General features: G+C 43.2%; 1 protein-coding gene and 1 long non-coding RNA gene across 2 annotated transcripts in view; one reads left to right on the forward strand and one right to left on the reverse strand.

Annotated features, from left to right (window-relative positions):
* Positions 1 to 5,370, forward strand: part of CSE1L (chromosome segregation 1 like) — a gene marked incomplete at its 5' end in the record, with an annotated part of 42,115 nt that extends 36,745 nt beyond the window's left edge. The window contains 7 exons of the mRNA XM_082669618.1: positions 142 to 350; positions 777 to 874; positions 976 to 1,061; positions 1,514 to 1,595; positions 2,897 to 3,043; positions 3,954 to 4,185; positions 4,407 to 5,370. Coding sequence (XP_082525744.1) covers positions 142 to 350; positions 777 to 874; positions 976 to 1,061; positions 1,514 to 1,595; positions 2,897 to 3,043; positions 3,954 to 4,185; positions 4,407 to 4,496 — 944 coding nt within the window. The 3' untranslated portion in view covers positions 4,497 to 5,370. The remainder of the gene's footprint in view (positions 1 to 141; positions 351 to 776; positions 875 to 975; positions 1,062 to 1,513; positions 1,596 to 2,896; positions 3,044 to 3,953; positions 4,186 to 4,406) is intronic.
* Positions 5,371 to 10,329: 4,959 nt separating this feature from the next.
* On the reverse strand, positions 10,330 to 13,710 carry LOC309832627. Its single transcript, XR_014297705.1, has 3 exons — positions 13,514 to 13,710; positions 11,062 to 11,131; positions 10,330 to 10,377 (listed from the first exon to the last, which is right to left on the reverse strand). It is a non-coding gene; the product is annotated as an uncharacterized lncRNA (long non-coding RNA).
* Between the last annotated feature and the right edge of the window lie 3 nt (positions 13,711 to 13,713).

Consider the following 13,713-nt stretch of genomic DNA (forward strand, 5'->3'; position numbering starts at 1 on the left):
TAAGTAAAAGAAAGTTATTTTTCTAGTTGAATAAAATTCTTCAAGTGATTATAAAATGCAGTCTGCCTAAGAGATATGTGCCTTTTGTGTCAGAGTCATTAATTCTGAAGCTGACAGCTCTGTTTTTACTTTTATCAACAGAATTTATTCCGTATGTCTTTCAAGTGATGTCTTTGCTTCTGGAAACACACAAAAATGACATCCCGTCTTCCTATATGGCCTTATTTCCTCATCTCCTTCAGCCAGTGCTTTGGGAAAGAACAGGAAATATTCCTGCTCTAGTGAGGCTTCTCCAGGCATTCTTAGAACGAGGTTCAAATACAATAGCAAGTGCTGCCGCTGACAAAATTGTGAGTCAGATTTTGATGTAACTGTAATTTTCTAAGGTAACTGAGAAAAACTAGGGATGGCAGATTCTTTAAACTTTTTTAAAAATTTCTTAAACTTAATAAAAAGGGAATTAATTAGAACATGTAACAGAATTAATTAGTAGAAAACATTAATGTATATTTTATTAGAACTAGGTATCCTTTAGTAATATTTATCTCTGGTGGAAACTAAAAGAGTAAGAGCCAAATAGGTTAATTTCAGGAACTTAACTTTAAAGGCTTGTTGTGTTTTTTTTTTTTCCTCTACACTTCAGAAGAAAGAAAAAGAGAAAAAGGGTTAGATTATGACAGCATGCACCCTTTTCCAAAATATATCACCTGTTTAACTTTTGGAACAATTAATCCTTGTTGCTTCTTTAACTAATTATTTAATCTAATTTGTTGTAGCCTGGCTTATTAGGTGTCTTCCAGAAGCTGATTGCATCCAAAGCCAATGACCACCAAGGTTTTTATCTTCTAAATAGTATAATAGAGCACATGCCTCCGTGAGTATGAATATAACCTCATTGTACATTTAATTGAGGCTTCTGTTAAGTACTCAGAAAAATGCTGAATTTATATTGTTGCTTTTTATTCACTTCTTTAGTGAGTCAGTTGACCAATACAGGAAGCAAATCTTCATTCTACTATTCCAAAGACTTCAGAATTCCAAAACAACAAAGTTTATCAAGAGTGAGTAAAATCATTTTGGTGTTACTATAGAAATAATGAAGGAAAGAGGCTAAAAACCCTTAGACTTTATATGTACATATAAACCTTTTAACAGTTATAAATTTTATATATAAAATATTTTAAGATGCTCGTATTCTTCAAGCACTAAATCAGTTTCAATATATTGTGTTCCAGAGGTTAGTTTGTAAGTTTAAATATCAAAACATTTTTCATTTTTAATAGAAATATCATAAAGAAATATAAATCAGAGACTGTATGTAAAGCCTTTTTATGACTGTAGTGTAAAGGCAGCGATTCTGTATGTTAAATTGTATTAAAAGGCCAGTATTGATGCCAAAGTTAGTCATTGGGTTTTAATGATTTGTGAATATTTCATTTGGCAGACTTTCACTAAATCACTTATTTAATGCAGTGAGTCCTCTGTATTGATACTCTGCACCTCCTTTCAACAGGTTTCTTAGTGTTTATTAATTTGTATTGCATAAAATACGGGGCGCTAGCACTACAAGAAATATTTGATGGTATACAACCAAAGTAAGTCTGTTTTCATTATTTATTATCCTGTTTTTAAAAGCAAAACATTTGACCTCTTAGTCTCTATTTTATAGATGACTTTATAGTTCTTGATGCACAGTGATAGTTATCTTTGTGGTTTCCAAAATATTCTTGGGGGGTTGGGTTGTAAAGGAAATACTGCAAACGTTTTCCTAATTCCCGAAGGTCTCCCCCCACCCCCCGCCCCCTGCCCCATCCCCCGGCATTCTCTACAGCCAGTGTTCTATGTTGTGTTTAGACAGCTGGCATTGTCTCCCGGAGCCTGCCTCTCTGTTAGGGCCAACTGTGATTTTTCAAATGAGAAGAGTTTGGATCAGTGAAATTTTGCTTTTGACTTAGTATATATGTATAAGAATGCAGTTAGGCAGCATTTCCCATGTAGTAGGGAAAGGAAGGATGGAAAGGAGGACAACTCCTTGGAGAAAAACTTTCCGCATCTGTATTGTACCAAAAATAATTCCAGATTGATTGAAATGTAAAAAAAATGAATTAACCTGAAATGTACCAGAAAATATGCTTTTCGAGCTATAGGAAATTGTGAGGAAATCAGCAGTTTCATTCAGTGCTGGTGGTGCCTAAGTTGGTATGGTCTTTCTGTAGAGCAAAAAATACGTACTTGTTACCTAGAGCATCAAAATGTCCATGCTCTTTATCTACTATTTCCACTTGAAAGAATTTAACAAAATAAATTCTTCATAAAATAATGAGAGTATAAATTGAGAATTTTACATTGAGAATCTTACAGCATTTAGAATTATTAAAAACTTTACTGCTAGGATGTTTGCGACAACATTCATAGGCCAAATCATTTTTTTTAAATACAGCCATTAACATTTACATACTTAAAGGTATGTAAGCATAGAAAGTTGGGAAGCTTATAATCCAAAAATGTTAAAACTAGTTAATGCTGGATGGTGGGGTGATGGTAATTCTTTTTTTCTTATCTGTTTTCTGATTTCTAATTTTTCAAAGATTTCATGAGTAATTTGTAAAAACATACAAGACCAAAAGAATGGCTGTAAAGATTTTCCTTGAGCAGAGGCTTAAGGTAGTATTCACAAAAGATGATGACAGTTGGTCACAGAGTAGAGGTTTGATGTTTTTGTTCTGTCATTTTTAGGTCTCTCCCATTCAGTTGACCAAAATTAACAGCCTTATTTTGTATTTTGTTATATTCATAAGGAGTCGCTGAGCATAAATAATGTAAGCATCTCACTGTTAAATTAGACTGTAGTGGTATAATGAAATACTGAATGAATTTATTTTGCATTGATTCATAGAATGTTTGGAATGGTTTTGGAAAAAATCATTATTCCTGAAATTCAGAAAGTATCTGGAAATGTAGAGAAAAAGATTTGTGCGGTTGGCATAACCAAATTACTAACAGAATGTCCCCCAATGATGGATACAGAGTATACCAAGCTATGGTAAGTACTCCATGCTAAGGTGTTTTGGAAATTACAGTTTCTTTCCCCTGTGACTACAAAATTAACCAAGCTTATTCTCTTGGGAGCCAAGAGAATTTGGTTCTGACCTCAGCCTCCCCCCTAGCAACCATGAGATCCAAGACATGACTTGTGGGTTCTTCTGAGCCTACCTAGAAAGATCTTGTTTCCTGATTAACTTTTTTTTTTTTTTTGGCCGCGCTGCACAGCATGTGAGATCCTAGTTTCCCCGACCAGGGATCAAACCCATGCCCCTGGCAGTGGAAGTGCAGTCTTAACCACTGGACCTCCAGGGAAGTCCCCTGATTAACTTTTCTTTGTAGGGGAATTCATGAACCCCTTTGAAAAGCCTGGTGAAAGTCCGTGGTTTAGATGATCTCTAAGACTTTTATGATAGTCACTCGACTAAACCGGCCTAAGTCCTTAAGAGGAGAAACTGAATAGGCCAAGAGAAGGTTTATGTGCTTGTGCTTGATGTCTAGCTCGATGTGCAGACCTAGCTTTTCTTGACCTTTTGCCTCTCCCTTACTATGGTTTCACTCAAGTAGCCTTCCGTCAAGTGCCCTGACAACTTGAAGCTTATTTCTTCTGACTTAGAAGCATTGGATTGCCTTGGTCTGGCTTGATGCCATATGGCCTTCTAATCAGCCAGGCCTGGGTCACTCACACAAGCCAGCTTTGGCGGCTCTGGGAAAGAGACATTGGGGTGCTGTGGCCAGAAGAACTGAATGGTTTCTGGTTAGGCATAAGCACCATTTCATTCGTAATTTCAAAGGTCCCTTATTACTCTGGAGACTACGAGTCTACAGTCTTAAGTCTTTGAGGAAGCTGCTCCTTATTGTTTAAGTCTTCAGAGCAGTTACTTCAGTCTTTTTGTCATCTTCCAATCCAGGACTCCTTTATTACAGTCTCTGATCGGCCTATTTGAGTTACCTGAAGATAATACTATTCCTGATGAAGAACATTTTATTGACATAGAAGACACACCGGGATACCAGACTGCTTTCTCTCAGCTGGCATTCGCTGGGAAAAAAGAGCATGATCCTGTAGGTCAAATGGTGAACAACCCCAGAATTCACCTGGCACAGTCACTTCACAAATTGTCTACTGCCTGTCCAGGAAGGGTAAGTGTCTTTCTGGTCAAAGAACTCTGTCATTCATCTTCCCATTTTTGAAGGCATGAAAGCAGTTGAGTTACTTGGGGATCCCTTAAACCATTATTGGTGATGGACTGCCCTTCTCAGAGCTGTGGCAGCTCCCCCGTAGAAGGGCGGCAAGTGCGGGGGCGTTGTGTTTGTACGTTGGGATCTCTAGCAGCTGTACGTGTGCTTCCCATCTTGTGTAGGTTCCCTCAATGGTGAGCACCAGCCTCAACGCAGAAGCGCTCCAGTATCTCCAAGGATACCTTCAGGCGGCTAGTGTGACGCTGCTTTGAACTGTATTTTTTGAATTGGCTTAGTCCAGGATGGTTTCTGAGGACATCGTGGAGACGTCTGAGCACAGCTGTGTTAAAACAAAGCAAGTGTTCCTTTTGAACTTGTCTATTAAATGTTGCTTTAAGCTGAACCTTGAGAAAATTAGGTGGTTTGTGTGATCACAAATATAAGTGGGTGACTTTTTCAGTTTGCAGCTACAAAGACAAGTTTTACTAGCTTAGTGTATGACATTGAGTTGAGCATTTGCACAGTTTTGATAATTCTAAAATTTGACAGACACTTAACTGTGGAGGGTTTTTTTCTGTTACTAAATCCTTTTGTTTTGAGGCTGTTCGTATTTCTCTCGTCCTTTGTGTTTTTGTCCGTTTCCTTAAGCTTTTATTGGAAATGTCAGTAAGCAAAGAAATCACTTATGTAACTTGCCAAGAAATGCACATTTCATAGTTTTAAATCTGTAATCAGCAATAAAAAAAAAAAAAAAAGAGCCCTAAAATCTGTATCTAAGAACATCTTAAGCCCAGGCTTTTGGTGCTGATATTTTTTATAATGAAGAGTTTAATTGTTCCTCTCCTGGACTTCATAAAATCCTAATTTCTTAATAACTCAAACTCAGGTTACTTAGTCTTTTTTACAAGGGAAAGGGAACAATTACTGCAGACTTGGGGCTCATCTGTTAGAACTTTCTAGCTAGACCAGTTCCTGGACGGCAGCATGAACTTTATTTAGGTAGATGGTTTCCTCTGTGAATTGGAAAAGAAATGCTCTGCCTGGCTTCACAAGGCTGTTGGGACTGCTTTAGACAGTGCAGGTGTTTGCTCTTTTTTTGCAGTGTCTTTCTTCTCTGAAGATCAGAGGTTACAAGGAACTTTTCCAACGGTGACATCTTAGAACCTGCAGTCTAGGAGGAACCTACAGGTGTCAGTCCATCTTGGCAAAGGCTGCCAGTCTGGCTCCTCCCTGGACTGGGCCCAGGGGTTCCATGGACTTTATCTTTAGGGAGTAAAAAGAAAGAATCAGACTGTTGACACTTGGAGAGGCACAGTTTCTATGTATACTTAGTGCAGTTAGACTGGAGTCTCATTCTGTGCAGATTATGTGGATTTGTTTTTTTCAAATCTCAGGCACCTGACTTGAATGCTTTATTTTCTTCACATGTTGGTTTTGTTGTGTTGCTTGAGAGATTTCCAGCTTAATCTAGTGTACTGCACCATTTTTGTTTTGACCCAGTAATGGAAGTATTAAATCATATAATTACTACATGGCTTAAAAGTGGTCACTGGCAGGCAGATGTTGAGATAGCACTGAGATCCATTTTTCAACTATGAACATAATACAGGCGAAAAGTCTGAAATGGCAAACAGAATTGGTGATGGTTTACGTTTGGCGCTCAGACAAGCTCTCGTGTTTGGCTCTGTGCTTGCTAAAGCTGTTGGTTAACAGTTAAGTAAATGCAGGGATAGTTACTGTTCTGGAGGACCCTTGTTTCAGCATCTTGATCAGTCTTCTGAGTTTAAGTTCTGAATTTTTTCCTTCCTCAGTTAGAACAGTTGAACGGAAGGTGGTTTCTCTCTGTAAACAAGCGCACCTTTTTAAATAGTTCCTGAACAGGAAGGCTGGCACTTCTACTCTGGCATAATTCATGAATATTTTGTTAATGGTTTTTTAAAATGTTCTAAAGTGAGGTTGTACAGATTTTAAGAGATGGCAGGCTGAAGCTGCTGCGCTGTGTTTGGCTAAGTCTTAGTGACTGTTCCTCAACGGTGGCGGCAATTCTTCGTGTGCAGGAGGAGCTGGGCTCATACTCTGGGACCAGGCCAACCTGGGTTTGAATTCCACCTCTGCCACTGACTGAGGCCTTGAACAAATGCCTTGACCGCTCTGCTTTTATTTACTCTTATGAAAAATGAGGGTACTACTACTTAACTTCACGACAGTTTTAAGAATAAAACAGCTTGGTGGGAAGACTCCGGAGGAGTCCTGGCCTAGGCAAGGCCCTCACTCTCAGGACACTTTTAGACACGGGGCAAACGTCATTGCAATGTTCCTCATGAGAGTCTTGTGTCGGATCCACTGATTCTCCGTGCTGTTTGATCATTATCTCCTCTTTTATGTGTATTTTCCTTGTGGAAAATACAGGAAAAGATTTGAAAATAAAAAATCATCCATACTCCTACCTTCTTTAAGCATTTTAATTTTCTTCTTTCCTGCCTAAACAAAGTTTATTTTTTTTGGCTGCGTCGGGTCTTAGTTGTGGCATGCAGGATCTTTGTTGTGGCGTGCAGGTTTTCTCTTCTCTAGTTGTGGTGCGTGGGCTCTGCAGTTTGTGGTAGGCTGGCTCTCTAGTTGAGGCGCACAAGCTCAGTAGTTGTGGCATGCGGGCTTAGTTGCCCCGGGGCATGTCGGACCTTAGTTCCCCCACCAGGGATCGAACCCGAGTCCCCAGCATTGGAAGGTGGATTCTTTACCACTGGACCACCAGGGAAGTCCCTGTAAATACAGTTTTATATGCTTTTTTAAAAACCTTTTAACATTTAAAACACTTACTTGGCAAATATATATATATATATTTTTTTTTTTTTTTTTCTTGCTGTACGTGGGCCTCTCACTGTTGTGGCCTCTCCCATTGCAGAGCACAGGCTCCGGACGCGCAGGCTCAGCGGCCATGGCTCACGGGCCCAGCCGCTCCGCGGCATGTGGGACCCTCCCGGACCGGGGCATAAGCCCGTGTCCCATGCATCGGCAGGCGGACTCCCAACCACTGCACCACCAGGGAAGCCGGCAACTATATTTTTCAGTGGTTATGTATGGTGTTTATCATTTGGATATACCACTACCAAGTTACACAGTCACTGTTGGACACGTAGAGATTTTTTATTTTATAAATAATTCTTGAGGTGGACATCCTATATATGCCAGTATTTGTCTACGTCTGTTTCCTGAAGGTGGAATTATTGGGCCAGGTTGTGCCAATTTCTGTAGCACATCCCTACCCACACCGGGCCTTACTTAGTTACTTCATTTATTTGTGGGGCATAATGAATGTGGCACTCAGTCAGACTATTAGCTGCGTGTGGTAAACGTCTAATTAATTAGTGAATAGGGCTTGTATCTGAGCAGCAAGTCTCTGCCCTCCCAGAGGCAACACCTTTCAACTAGTACTGCCTGTAATCTTCATTCTTTACCACTTAATTCTTCATCTTCTTGATACATCAACCGTAAGACTTCATAACTCCCTGCTATGACAAATCAGAACTTGGCTCACACCGCTTACTTCCAGCCTACCTTTTACAGTTCTCTTCATCTTTAATAATAACCCTAACTGTAGTCCCATCAACTGTGGCCCTCGTGTCGGGTCCTCTGTACTGATAACAGGACGTCTCCCACCGTCCACCTCTGCCTTCATTTTCACGCTGTCACAGCAGATGGCTTTTCATCCTGTGCAGTAGTCCTTTTGTGTGCTTCATCTGTAGGTATCTTTTAAAAGGTGAGAACAGATAAACAGTATGTGAACTGTTACAATGGTGTGAATAGTATTCAGAGCTGGAGCTGGGCAGTGTGTAGAGATTATATTTCTTCCTCTCAAGGTTTGACTCTTGCATCCATCAGAAGAGAATGTTCTTAGAGTCAAGGTCAAATGGATTGGGCTTTGCCCTCATATTCTGTCAGTTGCTCAGAGCAAACCATGCCCCATTTTATCTTGTGATACATTCGGATCCTGACTGGTTTTCATTAGCTTTCTTCATTCTGAGTGTTACATGGGAACCCTTCCACTCTTCTCTGAGATGTTCTTTTTACAGCTCACTGGCTCTCGTGGGCCATGCAGCTTCTTTAGGTTAATTGCTAGGACTCCCAGCTGAGCCTCCCTCTTCCAGTGTTTCATGGAACCTTGAGAACCAGATGTGAGTCTTCCGTCTGAGAATGCGACAGGTCCAAATCCTTCTTTCCTGAGAGGTGGAGGAAATTACCAGCTTGCACAGCTGGGTGGACCTGGGATTCAAACCCAGGCAGCATGGATGGCGTCCGGAGCACAGGACTTGGCCACTATACCATGGCTTTGCAAAAGTTAGAAACAGGTAATCAGTTAATAAGGGCGTGACTGTGAGGTAAACACTATGAAGAGCCACCATCATCCACCAACCTTTCTCTGGGGTTCCTGCATGACAGGTAATAAAGACTTTTTCAAAAGCTCACATGTGGTTGGAGAAGTCAACTTTCTCCCTTATAATGTGGATGATGTGAGAGAAAAACTGGACAACGTGGAAGGAAGAGCCACCGCAGACAGGTCAGGGGGAAGTTTCTCAGACCTGATGCAAAAGGAGGATGACCGGCGGAGGAGTGGAAAGCAAAATGAGAGTTTGTTTACCTTACGTCGGAAAGATGGTCCATCTCCTTGGCAAGCAGTTAAGGGTCAATCCTCCTGAGTCTAGAGAGGGAAATGCTACTCTCAGGAAACTGGATTTCTCAGCAGATGTCAGCTGCGAAGACAGATCCTAAACTGTCTCCTCGTGGGTCCGCAGGGCAGTGGGGAGGAACCTAGCACCCACCAGGTCCTGCCACTCTCAGAGCAGGGCTTAGTGTCCTAGGCAGGCCATACAGTCCCACTCCTGAGAGCCAAAGTTGAGCTGGAGCCAGCCCCACGCAGAGGGCTGCCTCCGTCGTGACTGTAGATCTCAGGCTGGAAGAAGTCTCTGCGATGGTGCCTGCAGAGAAACCTTCCCAAGGAGAACCAGGGTGGCGGCAACGAGCTAAGCCAGCGGCTGCAGGTTGAGCATTCCAAACCCCCATCCTCCTAACAGGCTGTTGAGGACACTGCCTTCAGTCCCCAGGACAGACTGCCTCTGGGCTGGGACAGCACAGTGCAGAGCCTAAAACAGTGAGGCCAAAGCTGCCTGCCCTCTGTTTAGCCAAAGGCAGCATTTCTCAACATGATTCGAAGGATTTGGGGCTACCATCCAAAGAGCATGTATCATTTACAGTTGTATGTTTCGTATTAGAAAAGAAGTCACTAGCGACTTCATGGGTGTTACTGCTTGAGGACAGTTGTTCTCAAAGTACATCTACATCACCTGGGACTTTATTAGAAATGCACGTTCTTGACCCCAGACCTACGGCATCAGCACATCTGGGAAAGGGACCCAGCAGCCTTTTTAACCAACAGCCCTCCCAGTGAGCTGATGCTCATGAAGAAGCCAAGAAAAACCGAATCAGAAAGACACGCAGGCGCGGCACAAGCTGTGAACACTGTTAGAGTCCAAGGTTCCATGGCCTCAGAAGTCAGAAGGGATCATATTGTAAAGATAGGAAATTAACAAAGGGTGGCAGGCGGAAGACGGCTGTGGCAGCTTAGGGCCCAGAGGAGCCACAGCCTTCGTGGGCCTCTTCCAGAACTCAACCACTCCCTCCAGCCGTAGCTGAGACGGACCTGAACTCCTGTTGTCATGGCATCTGTCTCCACGTTTTCTTGGGAGAGACCTGGAAGTGGACTACGGTCTGCAGCCCAGGGAGAAGAGCCCTGCCAGCTGGACAGGAGGACAGAATGGGGGAGAGGAGGGCTCCAGACGCCTCCAGCAAGGAATTGGGCCAATGCCTCTCCATCAGCCACCCTGAGCAGTGGGACCCTAGAAACTGCCTGGGAGCAAGCGGCTTCAGAGTCTGTCTCTGGGCTCCAAGAACAACAGAAGGTACTGACTTCTGCAGTGACCGCACTGCAGTCTCTGAGCCGCTACTTACATGTTGGTATTCACCCACCTACATTACAGCATCTTGGCCCTTCGTGAGGTGATCTATTTACAGGCGCTCTTCACAGCACGGAAGCCTTATCCACACCCAATCCACCGTCCACCAGGCTGCTCCTCGCTCGGGGCCTTGGGAAAATGTTACCTGGCCAAGGGGAGCAATGACAAAGGTGGTCAAACCACCTCAGAAAGAGTCGGGCCAGGTCTGGGGCCACTCAGGCTTTGGGGATTCAGAGGACACACTGGTTGCCAACAAACACTCTACGCCGTAGCTCCCCAAACACAGCCATACGACATGTCCAAAAATCATGGTCCCTGGGCTAAGGAAGGTCTGAGCATTTGCAGTTTTCTTAGCTGGATTCAACCTGGTTTACATTATTCTTGTCCATGAGCCCAAGGAGCCAATCAGAGAGGAAAGTAAGCTATTAGGGGTCCAGAGGAACATTTTCAGATATGCGTCCTGAATCTACCAGGTGAGCATATGCTCAGCATACAGACCTGTGGGGAGGTGGCGATATTTACACAGTAAAACACAGGCCCAAGGGAATCTCAGGCCATTTCCTGGGGCAGGCTTTTGGCAGCTGGAGCCAATACACGATTAAAAAGGCAGGCAAGAAGAGTCTGAGGAAGCGACACAGGATTCTGTTAGATCTCACTCCAAAGTGGCACCAACTGCCCACTACTGAATCCAGGCTCAGCAATGTCAGAGGTCAGAGAGAGACACCCCTGTCACTGCTTCTACTGCAGCCTAAAGAAGTGAGGACAGCCACAGTGAGCTGAAGGCTGGATCCAGCTGGCTCTGTAGGAGGGCAGCAGGGGACAGGCATACCTGATCCTCTCTGGGACCACCGAGCTCCAGGTTGTTCAGCTTTACAATGGGTGGCGCCACTGCATGTGCACTGCAGACACAATCATGAAAGAAGTGCGTGTGAAAGGGGGTGGAAATAAACGATAGGGTTTGTGTTTGGATAGAGGGCTTTTAGGGATAACTTACAAATTTTTCACAGTTTACTTTCAAAGGTCCTTTTTAAAATTACCAATACACAAAGACTGCTTTATAATTTGTCATCACAGGCCTACTTCCAACAAAGTAGGTTTTGATGAAAATATTTGTAAAAGAATGTACAAAGGAAATTACTTTTAAAATATCAAACAAGTTATTAAGCACATATTAAAGCAGTACCAATTTCCCAAATTACGTATAATTTTTCCTAATAAAAATTGGTATGCCAAGAAGTCTGATTAGAATATGGAGTTGTAAAAATTACAGTTTCATATGTATATGCTATATATACATTGTATATATACATTAAACACACCACTGCAAGCACACAGTGCCAAATACCAAGAAAACAGCTCTGCTGCTTTGATGACTAGAAACCACACCCTCTCCAGTCTCAGTTAGCCTTGCATCTTAACACACATCTCTTTAAAAGCCTATTTCAGAAAATTGGTTAACTCCTCCCTGCCAATCCAGCAGTGCTTAAGTGCTCAACAATCCATTATTTATGGATTTAGAAAGTTTTTCTTGTCTGTTTTTAAGGGCACACAGATGTTTAAGCACTTAAACCAGAGATGGTAATGTCGGAAGTTTCTGAAGTTAAGTTTCATACAAACAAACAGCTACACATCTCCATCCTCAGGTTTATTTCCTGGTGGTTGTAGTCTACTGAGCTCCTGTTAGCTTCTAGAGAGCAAGCAGCAGCATACTGCTTCTTGGGAATGGCCGGGTGTCTTTTCCCATGGGTCACAAGAACCCCAGACTCAGACCTTGGGACCCAGGCCAAGGTCTCCGTCACTGGGCATTCACCCTGCAAAGCTGGGCACATTAGCTCAGTGAGCTATGGAACAAAACCTAGATTCAGAAATGACACTTTTTTTAAGAGCTACAGTTCACATTGCTCAGCTCAAGAAGGCCTTTAAAAATACAAACCAGAACAAAACCCTGCTATGGGGAAATCATCCTTACTCATTAATATCTCCCTGTGATAAGAGGAACTTAACGAAATTGACCTAATGTCAGTGCACCTGTTGTGGGGTGACTGAATCCTAAGTCTGTCTTCCCCAAAGACAACAGGAGCTGCTCCACCTTTGCAGATCGATGCTCCTCAAATCCTAAGACCCACTAGTCTTACTGTGGCTGACTCGCAGCTCTGATTTTTTCAGACCTGCCTCTCAGGTGCCTTCATGTCTGCTTTTCTGCCTGTAGTCTGGAAACCAGGACTGCATGTTGTCCCAAGGGCTAGTTTTGAGCCAAAGTTCTTGCAACTCTTAGAGATCATGTTGGGATAAAACTTAGTGCAAACTCGATTCCCAGGCAGTTCTCTCAAAGCCTGTTGAGACAGAGATACTGCAGGTAAGTGAGTCCTCAGCAGGCGATGACAGCTACAGGGCCTTCACAGAGGCAAGACTAGTTTGAGAGTTTACAATGTAAGAATAGTCAAGGACATCCCATCTGGACAGCTTTCCAAAGCAACCAAAATACACCTTCAAAAAAATCTGTCAAAGAAACCTGTAGATCCTTCCTAACAATATCCCGGATATTAAGAGGAAACTTCCCCTTCTTGGAGTGCTGTCAATGAGGGCCAACTGGACTGCCAATTAGAAGTCATGAATTACTTCTAAGACTGTACTGTCCAGCCCTTTCCATCTTTCCTTCAGTGTGGAGGGTCACCGGTTGGAAACACTGTGAGGCAAGGAGGCGAGAGCTGGGCAGAGGCAGCAAGATCTCAGGGCAGGAGTGGAGGGAGTGGCTGGCAAGGCTGGGACATTGGCTACAATCTCGATGTGGGAAAAGGTGCTAAAAACACAGCAGGGAAGGCTGTGAAGAACCCTGAGGTGCCAGAGGTATCAGGACCAACACATGGCTTTTAAGTAGATATACAGATCGGCAGATGTGTATACGTACACACAGATACACTTCCTAGCTGTCCACTAAGAGGGCCCAGACACAACACACCCCTAGCAGTGAGGTCTCAGAGCACCCAGACCTTGGTTGCTAAATGTCATCTATCACTAAAGAGGATCAAGGCTTCTTGCAGAAATGCTGAATCCAGGATTGGAAAGGGAAAAAATGCCTTTCCTTTCACTGCTTTTATCCCTGCCCTGCTGAGTCCCCTCATACCCTGTAGCATTTTTCCATAACCTCACTTCCGGTGCTTCTTGCAGTCCAGTCCACAGGCTGGTTTTATAGTGAACCACCTTTATGAGCATATTCTAAAATGAAAAAATAGAAAACTACCAGCCCCACTCCTCAGCCAGACTCGAATGCAACGCCTCACCTTCACTCTTCCAAGCACGAGCCCGCCTGAGGGAAGTGACCAGGAAGCCTCTCTCCTCTCGGTCATTTCTTTGGGTGACATCGTCTGGTTCAGATGAGAGGCGCCTCCCTTCACCCGGGCACCCACTTGCCCCTCACTGGCAGCAGTGCCCCCCACGCCATGCTTCCATGCCCTCACATCTTCCCTTACTGCTTCAGTTA

Source organism: Grampus griseus (genome assembly GCF_964374135.1).
Source record: "Grampus griseus genome assembly, chromosome: 14".
In the NCBI taxonomy this organism is placed as follows: domain Eukaryota; kingdom Metazoa; phylum Chordata; class Mammalia; order Artiodactyla; family Delphinidae; genus Grampus; species Grampus griseus.